Genomic DNA, 18,412 nt, shown 5'->3' with positions numbered 1-18,412 from the left:
CCATAATTAATATTTTTGAAACTTTTAATTTGTAAGTGTTTTTTTTGTGAAAGTTGCTTGTATTATGATCTGGAAGTACAATATGGCATAGAATGAAATTACCTCATGTCCTTGTCACTGATTACTTCAATAACTGGGCATGCTACTTTCTTTCTGTTTAAACGGACTCTTTCCAGAAGTGGTTCCAACCATCCTACATTACATTCCACATGAGAATCTAAGAATGTCAATACATCACCTAGAGGGCAGAACCAAGAGGGGATTATTTCATTTCTGAGAATGAAATATGTTCAGTAAAGTCCATGTCCAGCAACTACTGCCCCTAACAAAAATACTCTACTCCCATGAACCCACCTAGGAAGAGACCAAGTATGGCCCTCATTCTGAACACATTTTGATCTCAGTTATGATTTCCAGACAACTGTTTTGCAAAGAGTGTTGCCTGCTCACAAAATGCCACATTCTGGCCACCTTTGCACACATGCATAGACAGGAGGGGAATGTGAGCCAGGGTGGTAGCCAGAATCCCAGGGAAGGACTCTCCCTTCTCCCTACTCTCTCCTAAAACCCTTGTAGATGCTAATCATCTGAGGGTATGTCTACACTACAGGATTAATCCGAATTTAGATAATTCGAATTTGGGAAACAGGTTGTATAAATTCGATTGTGCGCGGCCACACTAAGCACCTTAATTCGGTTTTAAACCACATTAATTCGGTGGTGTGCGGCCACACTACCCCATTAACTTAAACACAGTAATTCGGTGGTGTGCGTCCACACTAACCCTAATTCGAATTAACAAAATCGATTTAGGCTCTACTCCGTTCGTCGAGGTGGAGTACAGAAATCGATTTAAAGGGCCCTTTAATTCGAATTAACTGGCTCTGTAGTGTGGACGGGTGAAGGGTTAATTCGGATTAAGGCAGCTAAATCCGAATTAAAGTCCTAGTGTAGACCAGGCCTGAGATGAGTGGTAAGAGACAAAGAGGTGGGTGGAGCATGCTCGATATCTTAACTGGCAGACAGAGCTGGTCAGATGCAGAATGTGGAGCAAACTGCCCCTGCTGCTTTAGTGAGTGCTTCCCAGAAGCCTCTAGGAGGAATTCTTGCTAAGTGAGGTATAATTTCTCCTGTGGGTTCCAACTGCCTCCATGCTTCCTCCAGAGTGGGTATGAGCACTTGGACAGAATCTTGGACTCAAAAGTGCACCTCCTAGTAGAGAAGGCAAAACTAGAATGTAAGTCTGGAAAGGGACACTCTTCCCTAACTCAATGCACAATATAAGGGGGAAAATGCTTCCTGGGCAAAGTGGAAGAAAAGGTAGGACCCATGACCCCAAATACACATTCCCTTCAAACAGCCTCAGAAAAACATACACCTCTTTCTGCTTACCACCCAAACAAGTTCCCAGCCAACAAAACAATGAAGGCAAGCTTAAGAGATACAAGACAAAACTGGTTGTTAGTAGAAAATTCAGTATATGACATCATTGGTGCAGGACAATACAGACATTTTAATGACAAAATGATATGGGTCTGTGAGCATCAAGAAGTGAGGTGAGGGAAAGACAGAGGATGTTAGCATTTCTAAAATACAGAGCCTCACGGTAACGTACTATAGCTCAAAGGAGCCAGCTTTTTGGCTGCTCAGTAAAATTGTTGTTTTACTTAACAAATCCTACTCAAATCCTTTATCTTGTTACTGCCTAATTTCAAATCACCCGGCTACTTAGAGCTGGTAGAAAAAAAGTTCAATAAATGTATCCTGCAAATTTTGCCTTTATTTTCCAAATATGTGATGGGCTGAGTAGTACAACATAGCAAGCTGGTCAAATACTTGCTAAATTCTTTGCCAAACAATGACAAAACTTGCCAAATAATATTCAGCTCTCTCTAATATTAGTTCAAGATGCTATGATATACAGCACAGTAATAAACGGTTACATTTTTGTAATATAAATCTCCTATTCAGACAAGCCCAAAATGGCAAATAAGAATAACTTTCCTCTTACCTTTAGCAATCTCTGCCCCTGCTAGTCTGGCTCGTATTAAACCATGTCTTTCTTTGAGGTGAAGGAGCCGAACCTTTGGAAACTGTGACATATATTTGTCCAAGCTATCCTTGAGGTATTCTAAACAGGAGAGAAATTAGCAAATTCTTACAAATGATTGGCTTGTCTTTTTAAAGCCATAACAAAGCAGTGAAAAAAGTTCCTTCTCACTAAGTTTTAAACCATCTATGAAACACACTAGTTTTTTTCACTTGGCTTAGGCCCTTTAACAGCACTGTTTCTTCCCTCCCCAAACTATTTGGAAACCTCTTTGTATGAATCATGTGTTTGGAACACAGCCAATCAGAAGGGACAGGGCAAAAATATGTATGCTATGGATGGGATTTTTGAAAGCGTTCAGCATTAGCCAAACTCTGCTCCTATGCAGGTGAATGGTAAAACTCTCATTAATGTCAATGACAGCAGAATTAGGTTATTGCTGCACAGTTTGAAAATCCCAGCCTGTGTGACATTGGTCCCCTGCCAACCTCTGGCATTCCTCATTGAAGTTTATACTTAACATTTCCTTTAGAACTTATAAAATCAGAATTTTCTCCTTTAAAACACCATAATTCCCATTAAAAACTGGCTCTCAAGTTGGTTTTCGTAGGGTGACTGTGTTTTGCTGTGCTTTGCAAATTTTCTGTTGAATTCCAACAGCTAATATTAACTGCTACAGTTAAACAATCTATCTGGTCTTAAATTGAGTGAGGAATGCAGCATTGCAGGTCATTATTTCTCATGTGGCACTTTATATTTGTTTGACTTTGTTGTAGGAGTGGGTTTTATTATATAAAATTCTCAGAATAAAATGTGAGAAAGAAAGCTGTATGAGTTAGCAGCAATCCCAAGCGTATGTGGGTTAAATATATTGGGACAGATCTTTGCCTCAGTAAAGACAGAGTGAAATCTGAGCGAGAGCTTCAGTGAAAGTTTCTGCAGTGGAGTTTGACACCTGCCTCTGAAGCATCTATAGCTGGCCACTGCCACAGATAGGTATTGCACTAAATTGACCACTGAACTAATTCACTGTGGCAATTCCTGTTTATATAAGTTTGCCTGAGAAAGAGCCTTAGGATCTGGCTCCTGAATTTTACATGTTCTTTTTTGCTTTTCCAAAGGAAACAATTGTTTACATTTCAAAAGCCAAGTGAAAATCTTGGCCTGCGTTTTTTAAACTTTGTGGATACACTAGAAGTTCTGCTTTTTCTGCCACTCCTAGAAATACAATACCACATAAAACACAGTTCTCTCATTACTTTACCATCACCCATGACATTTCTATTGCAAGATGCCCAGTATTTTCATTATGCCACTGGCTGGTTAGTCCATACAAAGGAAAGTGCAAAAGTGAAGGAAAGTTTGCTAGAAAATAGAGTACACATCTATTTGCCTAAAAAAATGCAAATGTCTAACATTTATATACTGAATTAAATCGTTTTCCTCTCATCCTCCTTATGTCAGTTCTCTTTTTAGATTGTAAACTCTTTGGGACAGGGATCCTGTCTTCGTGCTACAGCACCTAGCACAATTGGGTCATGATCTTGATTTGGTACAGGGCTTGCCATGAGGAGCTAAAAATCTAAGAATTATCCCATTGTTAAATTATTCAAGGCTGAACTCTGTTGTGGAGTATTGAGAACCAAAGTATTAAAAATAGGATGACCAGACAGCAAGTGTGAAAAATCAGGACGGGGGTGGGAGGTAATAGGAGCCTATATAAGAAAAAGACCCCAAAATCAGGACTGTCCCTATAAAATCGGGACATCTGGTCACCCTAATTAAAAAGCAGAGACTCAGTGGCATTGCAGTTTACTATGACTGTGAATGTAACTTGACTGTACATAACAGTGACCATTTAGATGCTTTCAGACTACACAATCGCTTAAGAGATGAAGAACAGTTCTTTTATCTAGGTGAGATTCCACAGCCACTGAAGTAGGCCAAATGTAATTGAATTTGGCCAGGACTCTGTGATTATCACTCCAACTGTCATGAAAGTGTTTTAGTATCTTGGGTCGGGGCACCTATTTTACACCTCATATGAAAGCTGGAGCCTCAAGCATCAGAGTATTCACAACACAATGGGGCATTGGCTTCATATTGATTCAGAAGGAAGCATGCCATCTCCTGATTCGTCATAAACCACACTACTTTCTTTGGAAGTGTTTTTGGAAGTCTCCTATCCAAACACTACATTGGCCTCATCCTGGCTGAGGGAATCGATTCAAACTGTGATTACAGCATAAGGTGGCATAACTTCATGATTAAAACATGGGGTCAAATTGAAATTAATGAAGAAAATTATTTCTTCTCCTATACCGAATGTAAGTACAGAGAAGCAAATTGCTGTTTAGCCCTGGGACACATTCATTTCCTGAATTTAAAGGAAGCTTCACCTACCTTTTGTGCTGAAGTCATCCACCAGAATAATCTCTTTAATCAGGTGAGGAGGAGATCGATTGAGGACACTGTGAACGGAGCGTAGAAGAGTGGACCACACTTCATCCACAAAACATATGATAATCGTGGTAGTTGGAAGGTCATTGTGAACCAGTTGTTCTGAACACCTAAAATGTCAACAATACAAATGAACAGCATCCAGCAGGTGATGTTTTCAATGTACACGAGGCCAGAGGATTTAATTTTCTGTAAATTTCTGTAAAACTTTGAAAGGCTGCTTATTTTGTGTTTAGCTTGGAGATTTATAAGGGGGGGGGAGGGTAGAAGTATTCTGAATAATAAAGATACAACACCAATAAGGAAATTCCAGTGATACAAAGATGAGCGTTCAGGTGCATTAGATGATTTTTATAATGTATATATCATTACTTGTAGTGGGGGCAGTCTCAGCAGAGAGGCCAAGGATATCCTCTCTCTCTCACTCACATGCGAGCACACACACATACAGCCCTACTTCTTACCCACCTACAGAGTGCCACACCTGTTTTAACACCTCACATCTACTGCTGCATCTACTGCAAAGTAGCCACTGTTCAATTATCTCATTTTCACGAACAAACATCCTTTAAGGCCCTGATCCCCCAAATAAGCAGATACATAGTTTTGTTCATGGGAGTGTTCCTATTGATTGCAATTGACTTCTCGTGTGAGCAAAGTTTCATATGTGCTTACAGGTTTTGCAGGATCAGGGCCTAAGAACAAGAATAATGTACTCATTATTACAGTGTTTGTTCCTAATGTTTCCTCTGTTGCTCATGGTATTGTATAGCTCATGCTGCCCTGTTTCTGGCATGTCTTGTCTTATAGCTCAAGCTGCCTTATTGCTGGCATGCCTTCATTTCTCTCTTGCTGTGTCTCTCCCCTGAGCACAGTCCCCAGTTGCTCCTAAAGAAATGCAGTCTACAGCCTGAACTGGTATCACCATTTTTCTGTTTAAGAAAGTGCTGCCTGGTCAGAACAAGCAGGGTGGGCACAGTGGCCTTGCTATTTCTCCAGCACATCAGTTTCTTGGCACTTGCACAATGCTGTACTGAACTGGAAGAGAAAGACTGAGAGAAATGCTGAGGATTCACAGAGCGTCTGAATTCCTTGACATTCCAAATGGCATGTAAATCAGCTGTATAGGAAAAAAAAATCCAACGGTACATGTAATGGTACAGGGAAATAATCACTTCCAAAAAGGACTATTCATAGTACAGAAACAATACACAAAACTGCAGAAGAAAACTTACCCAATGTAACTGTATTGAGGGGACCAAAATGGATTAATCTTGAGGGCGCAAAGGGGGTGGGATGACATTGCATTGACGTGAGGTATATTGTAATTAAATCTGTACACACACAACACACACAAAACTATCTTTGAAGTTCCATTTCTCAAACAATCTCAGAATCTAAAACCATCAAGCATTTGCTGTCTTTTGTCAAAATATGTAGGCCTTTCCTTTTCACATGAACTTCATTCCCCCTCCCCCCGCCCTCCCGGCCGGCTCAGCCTGTGAATGCTGAATGCTCATCAACAGACTCCATCCAGAGGGTCTGAATGTAGCCTACTCGCCTAGCAAACAGGGAAAGATGAAAATCAGCAGATTTGAGGGAGTGATAAAATTTCTCCAATTTCTATGAATTTGTCATCTTATTCCATGACAGTCAAAATGTGATGGCTGGGTCAAGTCTGGGTCTTCAGTGCTTGAACAAAAGGTCGATGAGCAGCTTTTCTCATCTTCTATTTGCAATTCAACTACTGCTTTGATATGTGCCTTAAGGGGACATTCACTCCCTAAGCGCTGGTATCTTCAAGTGGATCTTGAGGAGTACAGAGCATCTTACTGACAAACTCTTCTTCCCAGAATTTATATTATTTTCCACCTAGAATACCTTAGCATTATTGGGGCTTGCTTGCTCTCTATTATTGATAAAATGTAGCCTGACAAAGGTTTGATCTCTTTTCTTCCAGGATAGGCCTCTTACATGTAGGAAGAGCAACCAACCCACCTGCTAATTGAGAATACTACAGGAATAATGCTCTTCTTGGTGAACATAAAACAATAAAGCACCATTTGTTTTTATACTTTCCCTTTAAAAACAAGCAGGCACCAGAGCACTACATGCCAGAATAATTTTGAAAAGTCATATTTTTTCTTATATTTGGAAATATAAGCCATCAAATTATACTTTTATTGGCTCAGATACAGCTCTCATATCTGCATATCTCAGAAAGAAAGTGAAGTGTGGACCATAAAAAAGAAGTAACTCGCTAATTGCAAGTGCAGTTTTGATTTCTTTTCTAGCACTGGCTATATGAAAAATCCAGATCAGCCTCTCTAGCATTCCTTTAAGTATATCTTTCCTTCCCCTTTTATAGCATGAGAATTATTTTGTAATCGACTTACAGGGGGTTCATCTTAGGACACCAATCATCACTGGATCAGCCAGAAGGGAATATTCATATTTGATATATTTTAGTTGGAAACCATCAACACGTTGGCCCATAGCAATGACACAGCTTGCTGCAGTGCAGGAGATTTTGGATTGGAAGTGAGTTCAGGACTCTCAAAGTCACTGGAAAACACTTACTGAATGTACCACAGGAGAGGCATTTATCACAGGGAGAGAGGAGAGAATTTGCAATCCTTCCCTGCTCTTAAAAAACTTTGTGACATGGATGATTTTGTTGGTGACCTCAGCAGAGGCAGAAGGTAGATGCTGAGAGTGACAGCTTTCACTATAAAGTGGGATTTAAGGGGTGAAAAAGTAGCCCTACAATGAAGACACAAGCAAGACTCAATGGACTGCAAGTCGTGGTAATAGGAGAGTAACATATAAAAAAGCATATTAAATCCATATTTAACTACTTAATTTTATGATCACTAGTCCAGATCTCTGGGCTTTCTTCTAGCCTCTTAGGGAGCACAAAGCATCTTGAAAGTAGTGGGGGATTCCTCTAGCAAAGATGAATCCGTAGATGATGCAACAGCCCCTAAAGACTTAAAGCAACCCTTAGAAGCAACCTTAAATTAAGGAATGGCATCAGTGTCTCTTTTCTTGCCTGAAGGAAAAGGGATACGTTCCCTGCACAGGGACCGGTGGGTCCATTCTTCCTTCTATTGATACACTAGCTGAGGGAAATTTTGAAATTAATGTGTATATAACATGACAACTAAATGAAAGGAGCCAAACGATGTTGATTAAAGGTGGGACTTTCAAAAGTGCTCAGCGTTGAACTGACTCTGCTTTCCTTGAAGTCAGCTCACCATTGACTTAGATAGCAACAGAGAGAAGCCAACTGTGAACACTTCTGAACAACCCACCTTAAATGACAGTTTTAATCAACATGGCTCCAAGGTCTGACACCCTAGTGATAAGTCTCTGCATTTCCATGAGGGTGACCTGCGTCTGCTTCCTAGCTTGGGGTAAAATTTTCTAAAGTGTCTAAGTGAGTTAGAAGCCTAAGGCCTGGTCTACACTTACCCCCCAATTCGAACTAAGGTACGCAACTTCAGCTACGTGAATAACGTAGCTGAAGTCGACATACCTTAGTTCGAACTTACCGCGGTTCAGACGCGGTTCAGACGCGGCAGGCAGGCTCCCCCGTCGACTCCGCGGTACTCCTCCCGTTGAGCTGGAGTACCGCAGTCGACGGCGAGCACTTCCTGGTTCGATTTATCGCGTCCAGACCAGACGCGATAAATCGAACCCGGAACTTCGATTGCCAGCCGTCGAACTACCACGGTAGTGTAGACCTGGCCTAAGACACATTCAAAGTCAGTAGGCTCTAGCAGCCTAAGTCACTTGGGCACTTCTGAAAATGTTACCTCAGTTCTCTTGATTCATGAGTTTGAGAGTACAATGGAGTCAAAGCACGCAATCTGCATTGACAAAAGAGTGTCTAGTGACACCTCCAGATGATTAAAGACTGTTGGTGCCCTAAAATATCTTCTTTTGCTGCTAGAATGGTGGCTGAGATGCATGACTTTGCTAGCACGGATACCTGGTTGCCAAGATGCAGAGTGGCATGTAGGAAATAATGCTCTTCTACCTAGCGAGGTTGTTATGGGTCGGGCATGCTCAGGATCAAATCCAGGTTAATGAGCAAAGCCCAGGTAAATAGCTGTGCACAGAGGAACTACAATGGTAGTTAGGGGAAGGGGATTGGAATCATGCCCACCAGGTTCAGAGAAGATGGAGACCCATTTTGCAGTCCTTCCATGACCCTGTGTGCAGTAGCATCCATTGTCTGCTAGCCAAATCCCACAAATGGGTTTTGTCCAGGACTTCATTTGCAAATCCACTGGCCATCCCACTGTGTGTATTTCAGATCTCTCTTTGCATAGATTCTTAGGATCTTTCCCATTCCTGTGCTGGTCCTGTACTTCTGCACCTGGGTGGATTTGGTCCTCAGTGAGTTTTTATTTTTGTGTTAAGGGCTAGAAAGGCATAAGATACTTATGGAACAAGTTCCTAAAGCCTGCCTGGTTACTGGGGTTCAGTTCACTAGCTTAGTACTGAGGCACGGCTTAAAAGGGGAGCTGAGGTGTACATGGGAAAGATTAGGAGATGTGAGAGAAAAAATGGCGATTTTATCAAACAGATTCTCTAATACATTAATTGCACTGCGAGCTGTTTGAAAACTGGATATGCAGTATTGCTTCCTTGCCAATGGACAGTGAGCAAAGAATTTGGATTGGCTCTGGCTGATGTGGATCGAAAAAAGGCATCCACTTAAGTGGTTATGGATTTTTAATTAGCAACTGGCCTATCCCAGTTGGTACACACTTTTGCGCTTGGTTGCATCTTCTTTTTCCACCCAAATTATTATCCCAACATCAGACACCACTAGTTAGAAAGCTTTGCAGAATACAGGGTCTGTTGATGGGAAATTTTAACTTGGGAACTGCATACTCCATGAGTTAAACAAAGAAGAAATCTTTGCCCAATGAAAAAGCTACCAGCACAGTGAAAATATTCCAGCCAACTTTCCATGTAGCCAAGTATGTTTTTTTTATCTTTTCAGATAGCGTACTACTCTGTAATATCAGATGGGCAGTTTGCCTAGGTGCTATGTTGCCTACAACACTCCCATGTTTAGCTATGGTGTTTTCTGTGATAACAAGGTAGATGCCCATTTTCTAGCCTTACCGGGAGCTCTGACTCGTCACCTAAGTATCTTACAGTTCTATAGTATACCGGTTACATGCTCTGATAATACTGGAAGGAGAATATCCTTTGGTCTCTGTGGGTCTTTTGTTTCCTTCAGGTGACACTTTACTATTTCAAGACAAAACTTTGTTCTATGAAACATGAGTGTTGCCGCTTTGCTCTTTGTTTGCCTCATATCACTTGTAGTTTCTCTGCCTTGCTGTGGAATACATAGTGGAGAACAATCATAGTTTTTCCCAATGTCTCATCACTTCAAAGGTACGTTACACATTGTAGTAATTCACCTTTGATCATGGAGCCAACTTCAGAACTGATGTGTAAAGTGCTGTAAGTAACACTCGGGAGGGGTAGTGAATCCTGCTATAAATGCATGCAACTGCCACTGAAATCAGAGAGCACATGAAGTTGCAGCAGGCTAGAGCTCAGGGAGTCTAAATGTAATGCAGTTTTACTTCTGGGGGAATTCTGCGCCTAAAATTTTACACCAAAAAGTTAAAAATTCTGTGCACAATATTTTAAAATTCTGCATATTTTATTTGTCAAAATAACACAATATAATCATGCCAGTTTCAATTATTTTGGTAATTTATTTCAGAATACCTTTCAGCAAGTATGTCTGTAACAATACAGACAACAAAAAAGATTCAGGAAATGTTTTTTGACAAATAGATTCCTTACTAGGCATATTAATACAGGATTTTGAGTAATAATTCATTTAAAACTACAATACAGAAATGTGTTTCCTGCACCCCTCAGAAGCAGTTCAAAGGCTTGGGGGAGTCAGGGGTAATGGAGAAGCTGAGGGAGAGGGAAGGAACCTGGGAGTGAACCTGGAGGGTTCTTGGAAGGGGGACAGAGAAGTATAGAACAGTTTTTTTGGGGGGGGGGGATTGTTAGGGAGTTGGGGAGCCTCCCCTATGTAGACCCTGGCTGACCACTAGCCTCTCCTAGTCAGGCACATCTGCCCTGTCCCCGTGTATCCCTGCACCCCCTTTTCAGCCATGCATATAAGCACATGTCCCCATGTGGCCCTGTACCCAACTTCCCTCTGTCTTTATGTGTCCCTGCACCCTCACTCAGCCAAGCATAGCTGCCCCTGTCCCCATGTGGCCCTGTATCCCCACACCCATTCATCCCCAGGCTCAATGTTGCTACCCCACTAGCTCCTGTGCCCCTGCCCCAGTCTGTCCCCCTGCTAGCCCTTCTGAACCCCAGTATGTGTGACCCCTCCAGCAGCCCTGTGGGCAGGGAATTGTGATGAAAGCAGCCTTTGCCTCCTCCCTCTCCACAGCTGGCTGCTCCAGCCTGAGCCAGCAGCCCTCTCTTCTGGTGCCACATCAGCCCCTGGTGGGCAAAAGGTATAATTGCACCTTCCCTTCACCTCACCTCAGACTCAATTATTCCTCGGGGGGGAAAAGCTGCAAAAGACATTATGTAATTCTCCACTTGCGCAGTGGCACAGAATTCCCCCAGGAGTATGAAATGTAATGTACAATAACCAAGAGACTAGGCGAGAAGGTTGCAGTGAGAAAAGCAGCTAATAGGGAGATGTAAAAAAGTATACAGCAGATTAAATTAAGTCCCCAACTTTAATTTGCACCTTCTTCCAGGTCCTCTATGTGTATATTACAATTCACTAAGTCAGGCTCCCTTATACTCAGTTAGACTCTGTCACACCTACTGACCAGCATATGAATATCTTACACACCACATCTGTATTTGGACCATGGACTTTTGCATCTGGAGCACAAAAATTAAATTTACAGGAGCATCTGCAAATTTCAAGGAAATGTTCGGTTTCACCGCCAACAATTTTAAAAACAAAAATCTACATTTTCACACTGTGCAGGCATTTAAACCTGAAATGCACAAACTTCTGTCTTTCAGAACTGCCCCGGGCTACAACCAAGAAAGTGAGCTCCAAGGGGTCCTTCACGAAACTAAGAGTGCCACTCAGTGGTCGTTTAGATTAATCTTAGGCAAGGGTGCATTACCTAGTGGATATCTCAAACAATATGTCAAGTACAGTATGCACAATGCTATTTAATAATCATACTAGCTAGCACTTACATATTAGTTTTCATCTTCAAAGCATGGTAGAAATATCAGCTAACTAATCCTTACAAGGCGCTTGTAATAGCTGAGCATAAAATATTACCTCCATCATATATGTTGGGAAACTGAGGAAAATAAAAAAAATCAGACAGGGAGGCAATATCAGAGCAAGGATGAGCCCTCATGAGCGACCAGTTACCAGCCCTGTGCTTAGACCAATTATGTGACAGAATTCACTTGGGAACCAAACATCCATATGCCAAAAGTATTTCATTTTGCTTATGATGCCCTTAAATGTTGGATATTACACCAGATAAACTGGGTAAAATTTTCCAATGTGCTCAAGTGACTTAGGAGCTTAAGTCCTATTTTTAAAAGTGACTTAAACACACTGAAAGTCAATAGGATGTATGTTTCTTTGTGCCTAAGTCTCTTTTAAAATAGGATAGAATCTCCTAACTCCCTTAGATGCCTCTGAAAATTTTATCTACTCTGTGATTAGTCCATTAGCTGAAAATATAGAGATATTTCATTGATACTTTTCATGGGGCTAATGACAGTGCAATGCAGTTTTGAAAGAGCACTTGACTATTTGAAGTTATGGGCCATTTATGTACAGGTTAAAAGCATTCCAGAACGCATATCATGATCAAATCCTTTTGATCAATACATAATTCAAACTTTTCTGAGATAATTTATGCAGGGGGAAACAGATCTTACCCGGCAGGCCTTGTGTCATCAATGGCTCGGTCTACAGGGATCAGATCACTCAGATAGACATTGAAGTTTCCTTCCTTCCATCTACTTTTTGCCTCTTCTTGCTTATCATCAGGGACTGCAGCAGGATGCCCAAACTGACCGGGAGCTTTGGGATCTCTTGGGGAAAGTGTTACATCAATTGTTAAGACTTTGTGCATTCCAGTGTCCCTTGTAAAGTGGACCGTATAGCTGCTTCGATTTCTTTTCCTTAATTGCTCCTTATCATCTAACCTGACGTGAACTTTTGTTAGCTCTGGACCTTCCGTCAAAATTGCTTTCTTAGTTAGACCATTAAGCTCAGCAGTCTTGGTTACAGAGTTCATGTTAGGGGCATCCTCACTTTTGTTGCTAATAAATTGCTGTTCTTTTCTCATGTTCAATCTCATTGTAAAATTTCCATTAGAATCAGCTACTAGATTCTGGGTTGCTGGGATGCTGATTTTTATCCCTTCTTTACTAATAATGACAAACTGATTTTCAGAGAAAGTTAGTTTCTTTTCATGAGCAGCTTTTGTTTCATCTTCCTTTGGCAGCTTTCCCAGTCCTGTTGGCTTTGTGGACAATCCCTTTTTCTCGGCGCTGTTTGCAGCAGCCAGCTTGCTGACAGGTACATCCAAACTCCTGTTTGTTTTGTGTTTGGTGCCATCTATTGCTTTCACCCCAATCCTGTTTTGCTTTACAGAGATGATTTGCCTAGGAATTGGCAAATCTGGTACTGGGGGTTTGTTCTGAGGTTCCTTGGGGTTTGCCTCCGTTTGCAATTCCTGTTTTAATCCATTCAAAGGGATTTTCTCTGTAATCCCAATTTTTAAATTTCCCTCAATGCCCTTTGATGCCTTAGTTACAGGTTGGTTCTCTTTCTGTGCAACTTTGTTTCTTACAGTAGCTGTGCTGTGTGTTAATTTGACAACTGATCTCCCTGTTGCTGCAGCTAATGGGGTCTGCTGAAGCCTTTTGGGAACAGTTTGCTTTGTTCTCAGCAGGTCAGTGGAGTTTACAGTCCTAACATGCTTTTTTCTCTCTTTCTTTTCCATGGGAACAGAGGGATAGGGGCTCAGCAGTTTCACTGAGAATGTCCCAAGTGGCACAATCATTTTCTTATAGGCCATGCTTCTCTTTTCCGTTGGTTTTGCTGTTCTCTCTTCATTCTGTTTGTCAATTTCATTTTCAGCCTCTACCACTTTCTCTTCTATATTTCTATATTTCTCTTTACTAAATCTCCCCCTTTCAAAGCCTTTCGGGGGAGGTTTTGGTTCCCTTCTGGAGCTTTCAGGGGTCTTTTCTAGGTTTCGCCAAACTTTGAATCTTTCCCTTTCCCTCCTGATCATCTCATCTTTCAGAACCTTGGTGTTGATCTCACTGAATGAAAGCTTGAGCGCTGCCATGTCAAAGATCAACCAAATGACAGAGGCAACAAATATAAACGCGAGAGCTCTCCCACTACCTCGGAAAAGCTTCCGGATCTTGTTCATCTTTAAAAGTTTGTTTGTCTTCTTTATTGTGCTTGCCCCCCCTGGGCCTCTTACCTTAGTGAGCCAGCAGTCCCCGCTCCCTGGAACACGTCTGACTAGTGATCCAGGGGAAACCTCAGATCCTGCTGCCTGTCAGTCGTTGCCTGCGTGGCATTTTACAGCGGGGCATCTGCGTCTCCTCAGCTTTTCATGATTAATCCAGCAGCATTTCATTTCATCGACGGTAAACACAGGCGTTAGGTCACTGAAGAAACAACAAGTACAAGTTCCACGTTATATTCCCATTGCTTTTCTTGTTTAACTATTATACACGTTGCCCTACGAGAAGGAAAAGGTTGCAGATCAGATGTTTTTTTTCTCTCCACCCAGCTCTCATTCGTCCTGCTGTAACTCAACACCTCCTCACATAAGGAAACTACTTCAGTCCATTACCCAGAAAACTTTTTGTGCAGCTCTTACCTTCCGAGTTCTTCTGTTTATTAACCATTTATACAGCAACCTGTCCAGAGGCAATACTTTAGTTCCTGTTTCGTAACACTTTCTTAGAGTATTGAAAGTTAACCCTTCATTAACTCTTCTTGTCTAAGGTACTGTTAATACTGCACTGGCTCACCTTAAGTAAATAATAAATTAAAAGGACAAAATTTATCTCCAGTGTAACTCTAAATCAATGGATAAATATAGCTCAGTGTCTCATTTAGATAATGTAGCAAAAATTCAGCATCTGACCACAGTCTATCTTAATTAGGAATAGATAACAAAGGGATAATAATTAGAAGTATAACTGCAGTGTTTTGGTGAGTATTTGTATTTCTCCTGCTACACTGCAGATGGCAGATATACTTAAAGTAAATGGATTAGCTTAAAACTTGGAAACTTTTTGTTCCTATACTTGAATTGTGGGGTGTAGCTAGCTGCAGAGTGAACAGAGCTGTTCTATATAGTGTCCAAGGAAGTGAAGGGGAAAAAATGGACATGCACTTTAAGCAGAATGAGCCAAATTTTCCTTGTCCCTGCACAAAGATGCATCCAGGGGAAAACAAAGACAAAAGCTCCACAGCTTTCATACCACTGAAAACCCATCACATTCTTTTCTTGGGGGTCAGTGTGGGGGGAAAAGCTAGTGGTCGTTTGGGGGGACTGGGCGTGTGTCCCACTAACTTCAGACTGGTCAAGGATCCATAGATCTCAAGACATCCATGCATTGTGCTTTCCTCTCCATGCTGCGCCCAATGCTGTCACTGTACAGCAGCATAGCTCACACCACAGCCAGGCTGCCACTAGCTTCCACCCTAGGACTGTACTCTCCCAGACCCTTTAGCCAGACTAGGGTTGAGGGTGAAGTAGGAGGTGCAGTGCTGTGGTTTACACCAGCATTAACTTCTTGTTCTGAACAGCATAAATATTGGTGAATTCACTGCCAGGTTCCCAAGGAACCAAGTCATGCAAAGAAGCTGCTCTGTAGGTCTGCTCACCCTGGAGACTATCCCATAATACCCCAGGAACTCCCCACCCCACAGCACTGTCCATTAATACCTGTAGAGCACCATAAATGTACATTACACTTTATGGTGCAGAAGTTGGATTCACTGCCCCAAAAAGCCTATGATCAAAGGCTCAATTCAGGAAAGCATCCCTGTAGATGAGGAAGAACACTGCTGCACATGCTGAATCAGGATCTAAATTTAAAAGAGAACAAAGGAGGAGATGACAACACCGGGAGGGGCAACTGTTCATCTTTTGTTGCTATATTTGGCTAGATTTCACATATTTAGCACACATTTGCTCTTCTTTGCAGTACATATTAGAGAAGCGCATTTGGCTGTTTGTTCCAATTTTACAATACCAACATCAGTTACAGGGAGGCAACCTCACTGTAATCAATAGGGCTTAATGAGGTGGACTGAGAGCAGAATTTGTCCCTTGGAGTTCTGTGCCATGACAGTATACAGGGTCTTGATTTGGTATGGTATAGTTCTATAAGGAAAAGCCGAAGGGAGTGGAGGAGCATTTAAAGTTCTCTAACTGTAGACATGGGAACGTGTGGTTTAAAAATGGCTTTTTTTTTTTTTTACTTTTGCATAAACACGGAATCCTAAATAACAAGGGCCCTACCAAATTCTCTGTCCATTTTGGTCTATTTCACAGTCATAGGATTTAAAAAATTGTAAATTTCATGATTTCAGTTATTTAAATCTGAAATTTCACCATGTTGTAATTGTAGGGATCCTGACCCAAAAAGGAGCTGTGGGGGTGGGTGGGTCACAAGGTTATTGGGCGGGGGGCGGGGGGGTGTTGCACTACTCCTACCCTTACTTCTGACCTGCTGCTAGAGGTGGTGCTGCCTTCAGAGTTGGGCAGCTGAAGAGTGGCGGCTGCTGGCTGGGAGCCCAGCTCTGAATGTAGAGCCGCTACCAGCAGCACCGCAGAGGGAAGGATGGCAGGGCATGGTATTGCCACCCTTACTTGTGCGCTGCTGCCTGCAGAGCTGGGCCCTCAGTCAGCAGCCACCACTCTCCAGCCGTCCAGCTCTGAAGGTATCAGTGCAGAAGTAAGGGTGGCATGCTATGGTATTGCCATCCTTACTTCTGCACTGCTGCTGGTGGGCGCTGCCTTCAGAGGTGGGTGCCTGGGCAACAGCTGCCGCTCTCTGGCTGCCCAGCTCTGAAGGCAGCGCAGAAATAAGGGTTGCAATACTGTGAACCCCCCACCCAAAAATAACCTCGTGACCCCCCTGCAACTCCCTTTTGGGTCAGGACCCCAGTTTGAGAAACACTGGTCTCCCCGGGGAAATCTGTATTGTACACCTCTACCCTGATATAACGCGACCCAATATAACACGAATTCAGATATAACACGGTAAAGCAGCGCTCCGGGAGGGCGGGGCTGCGCATCAAAGCAAGTTTGATATAACGCGGTTTCACCTATAACGCAGTAAGATTTTTTGGCTCCTGAGGACAGAGTTATATTGGGGTAGAGGTGTATGGGATAAAAACACACAAAAGACCAGATTTCACGGTCCGTGACATGTTTTTCATGGCCGTGAATTTGGTAGGGCACTATAAATAACACAGCAAGAGAAGAAAAAAGATGAGCAAAAGCACCTGAACACAAGCATATCCACATACTAGAACACAGATCCCAATTGGTGCATTGTGCTGTGTCCCCCTAGTGCTCTATGTCCTGTTCCCCCAGTGCTGTGTCACCCCTCATTCACATGGTCTGGATCCCCTGGTCTCCTCCACAGCATTCTGTATCCTGTATCTGTGTCACCACCATGCTATGTCTTCGCCACTCCACTTCGCATCCAGTCCCTCCAGTAGGATATGTTTGACTCTCTCCCACTAGTAGCTTTTTCCCTACCCCGCCATACCATGGGGGGAGGAAGGGCTAATATTTGCCCTCCGCCTCCTTCCATGTGCTCCAGGCCTGTGAGGAGAGGATGCGCCTGCTCCCACGTTCCTGCTAGTGCTGCAAGAAACAAGGATGCTGGTCTTTTACCTCCGGTTCCCTCTCCTGGCTGGATGTGGCACTACGTTACCTTTCAGGTGGTAGGAGGAGCTCTAATCTCTGTTCATCATCTGTTAGGGGGCCCGGGGAGGAAGAGAGGGAGCTTGCTTTTGGGGCCGGAATGACAATGTCCCCCTGCCAGCAATGGTTCAAACTTGGGGCAAACGAAATATATTGTTGATTCCTTCTGTCTGACAGTTGGGGAGAGAGGGAAATGTCCCCTTTGGCCTCTGAGGTGTTGGCACTTATAATACACATTCACTAGTGACCAGGGTTACTACCTGCCTGGTATTTGACTGGCCTGGGCAGGTTTTTTTATGTATTTGCCAGTTGCCAGGAAAATAATTTAATCTTTTTTACGTGCATCTAAAGATTTGCGTTATTATCACAACACACTGGGATATCTACTATTAAAACTTTCTGTGTGCAGCTAAAGACGCTGAAGTGTTCCCACTTCTGCAGTTTAAGTGATAACAGATCAAAACTGTTGAAAATACAGCAGCTGTCTGCCCACTGACACACAAGCACACCGTGTATGTGTCTGTGTGAGAGGGTTTGAGTAATGCGAAAGTGAGGAGATGTGCGATGTTATCAATCTTATCTATCTGTTGTTATCCCTCTAGATACTATAAGTGGCTCTTGCGGGAGGGTTAAAGAGTTGCCTTGTGGTTGGGGTTATGGCAGGCTTGCTTTCAGAGGGGTGCCTTTTTTTTTTGCATTTCAATTACAGGCGCCAACTTTCCAAAGTGCCGGGGAGGTGCTTGACCCCTGGCTCTGTCCCAGGCCCCACCCCCACAACCCCCCTTCCCCAAGACCGCATCCCCACCCCGTTCCATCTCTTCCCACCCAGTTCCACCCCTCCCCCAAGCGCGCTGCATCCTTGCTCCTCCCTTCTCCCTTCCAGCCTCCTGCATGCCGCGAAACAGCTGATTGTGGCGGGTGG

At 42.8% G+C, this 18,412-nt stretch overlaps 1 protein-coding gene across 2 annotated transcripts in view; it reads right to left on the bottom strand.

Annotated features, from left to right (window-relative positions):
- The window catches only part of GALNT5 (polypeptide N-acetylgalactosaminyltransferase 5), a 32,784-nt gene extending 18,476 nt beyond the window's left edge, over positions 1–14,308 (bottom strand). For both annotated transcript variants that reach the window (XM_024218998.2, XM_024219007.2), the window contains exons 1-4: positions 12,449–14,308; positions 4,454–4,620; positions 2,012–2,131; positions 103–238 (exon numbers count right to left, since the gene is read on the bottom strand). In XM_024218998.2, the coding sequence (XP_024074766.1) occupies positions 103–238; positions 2,012–2,131; positions 4,454–4,620; positions 12,449–13,959 (1,934 nt within the window). In that variant the 5' untranslated portion in view covers positions 13,960–14,308. The remainder of the gene's footprint in view (positions 1–102; positions 239–2,011; positions 2,132–4,453; positions 4,621–12,448) is intronic.
- Between the last annotated feature and the right edge of the window lie 4,104 nt (positions 14,309–18,412).

Source organism: Terrapene carolina, unplaced genomic scaffold, assembly GCF_002925995.2.
Source record: "Terrapene carolina triunguis isolate 2854851 unplaced genomic scaffold, T_m_triunguis-2.0 Scaffold62, whole genome shotgun sequence".
Taxonomy (NCBI): Eukaryota; Metazoa; Chordata; order Testudines; family Emydidae; genus Terrapene; species Terrapene triunguis.
Note: the sequence above shows the minus strand (reverse complement) of the source record. Positions and strands in the feature narration are given on the sequence as shown.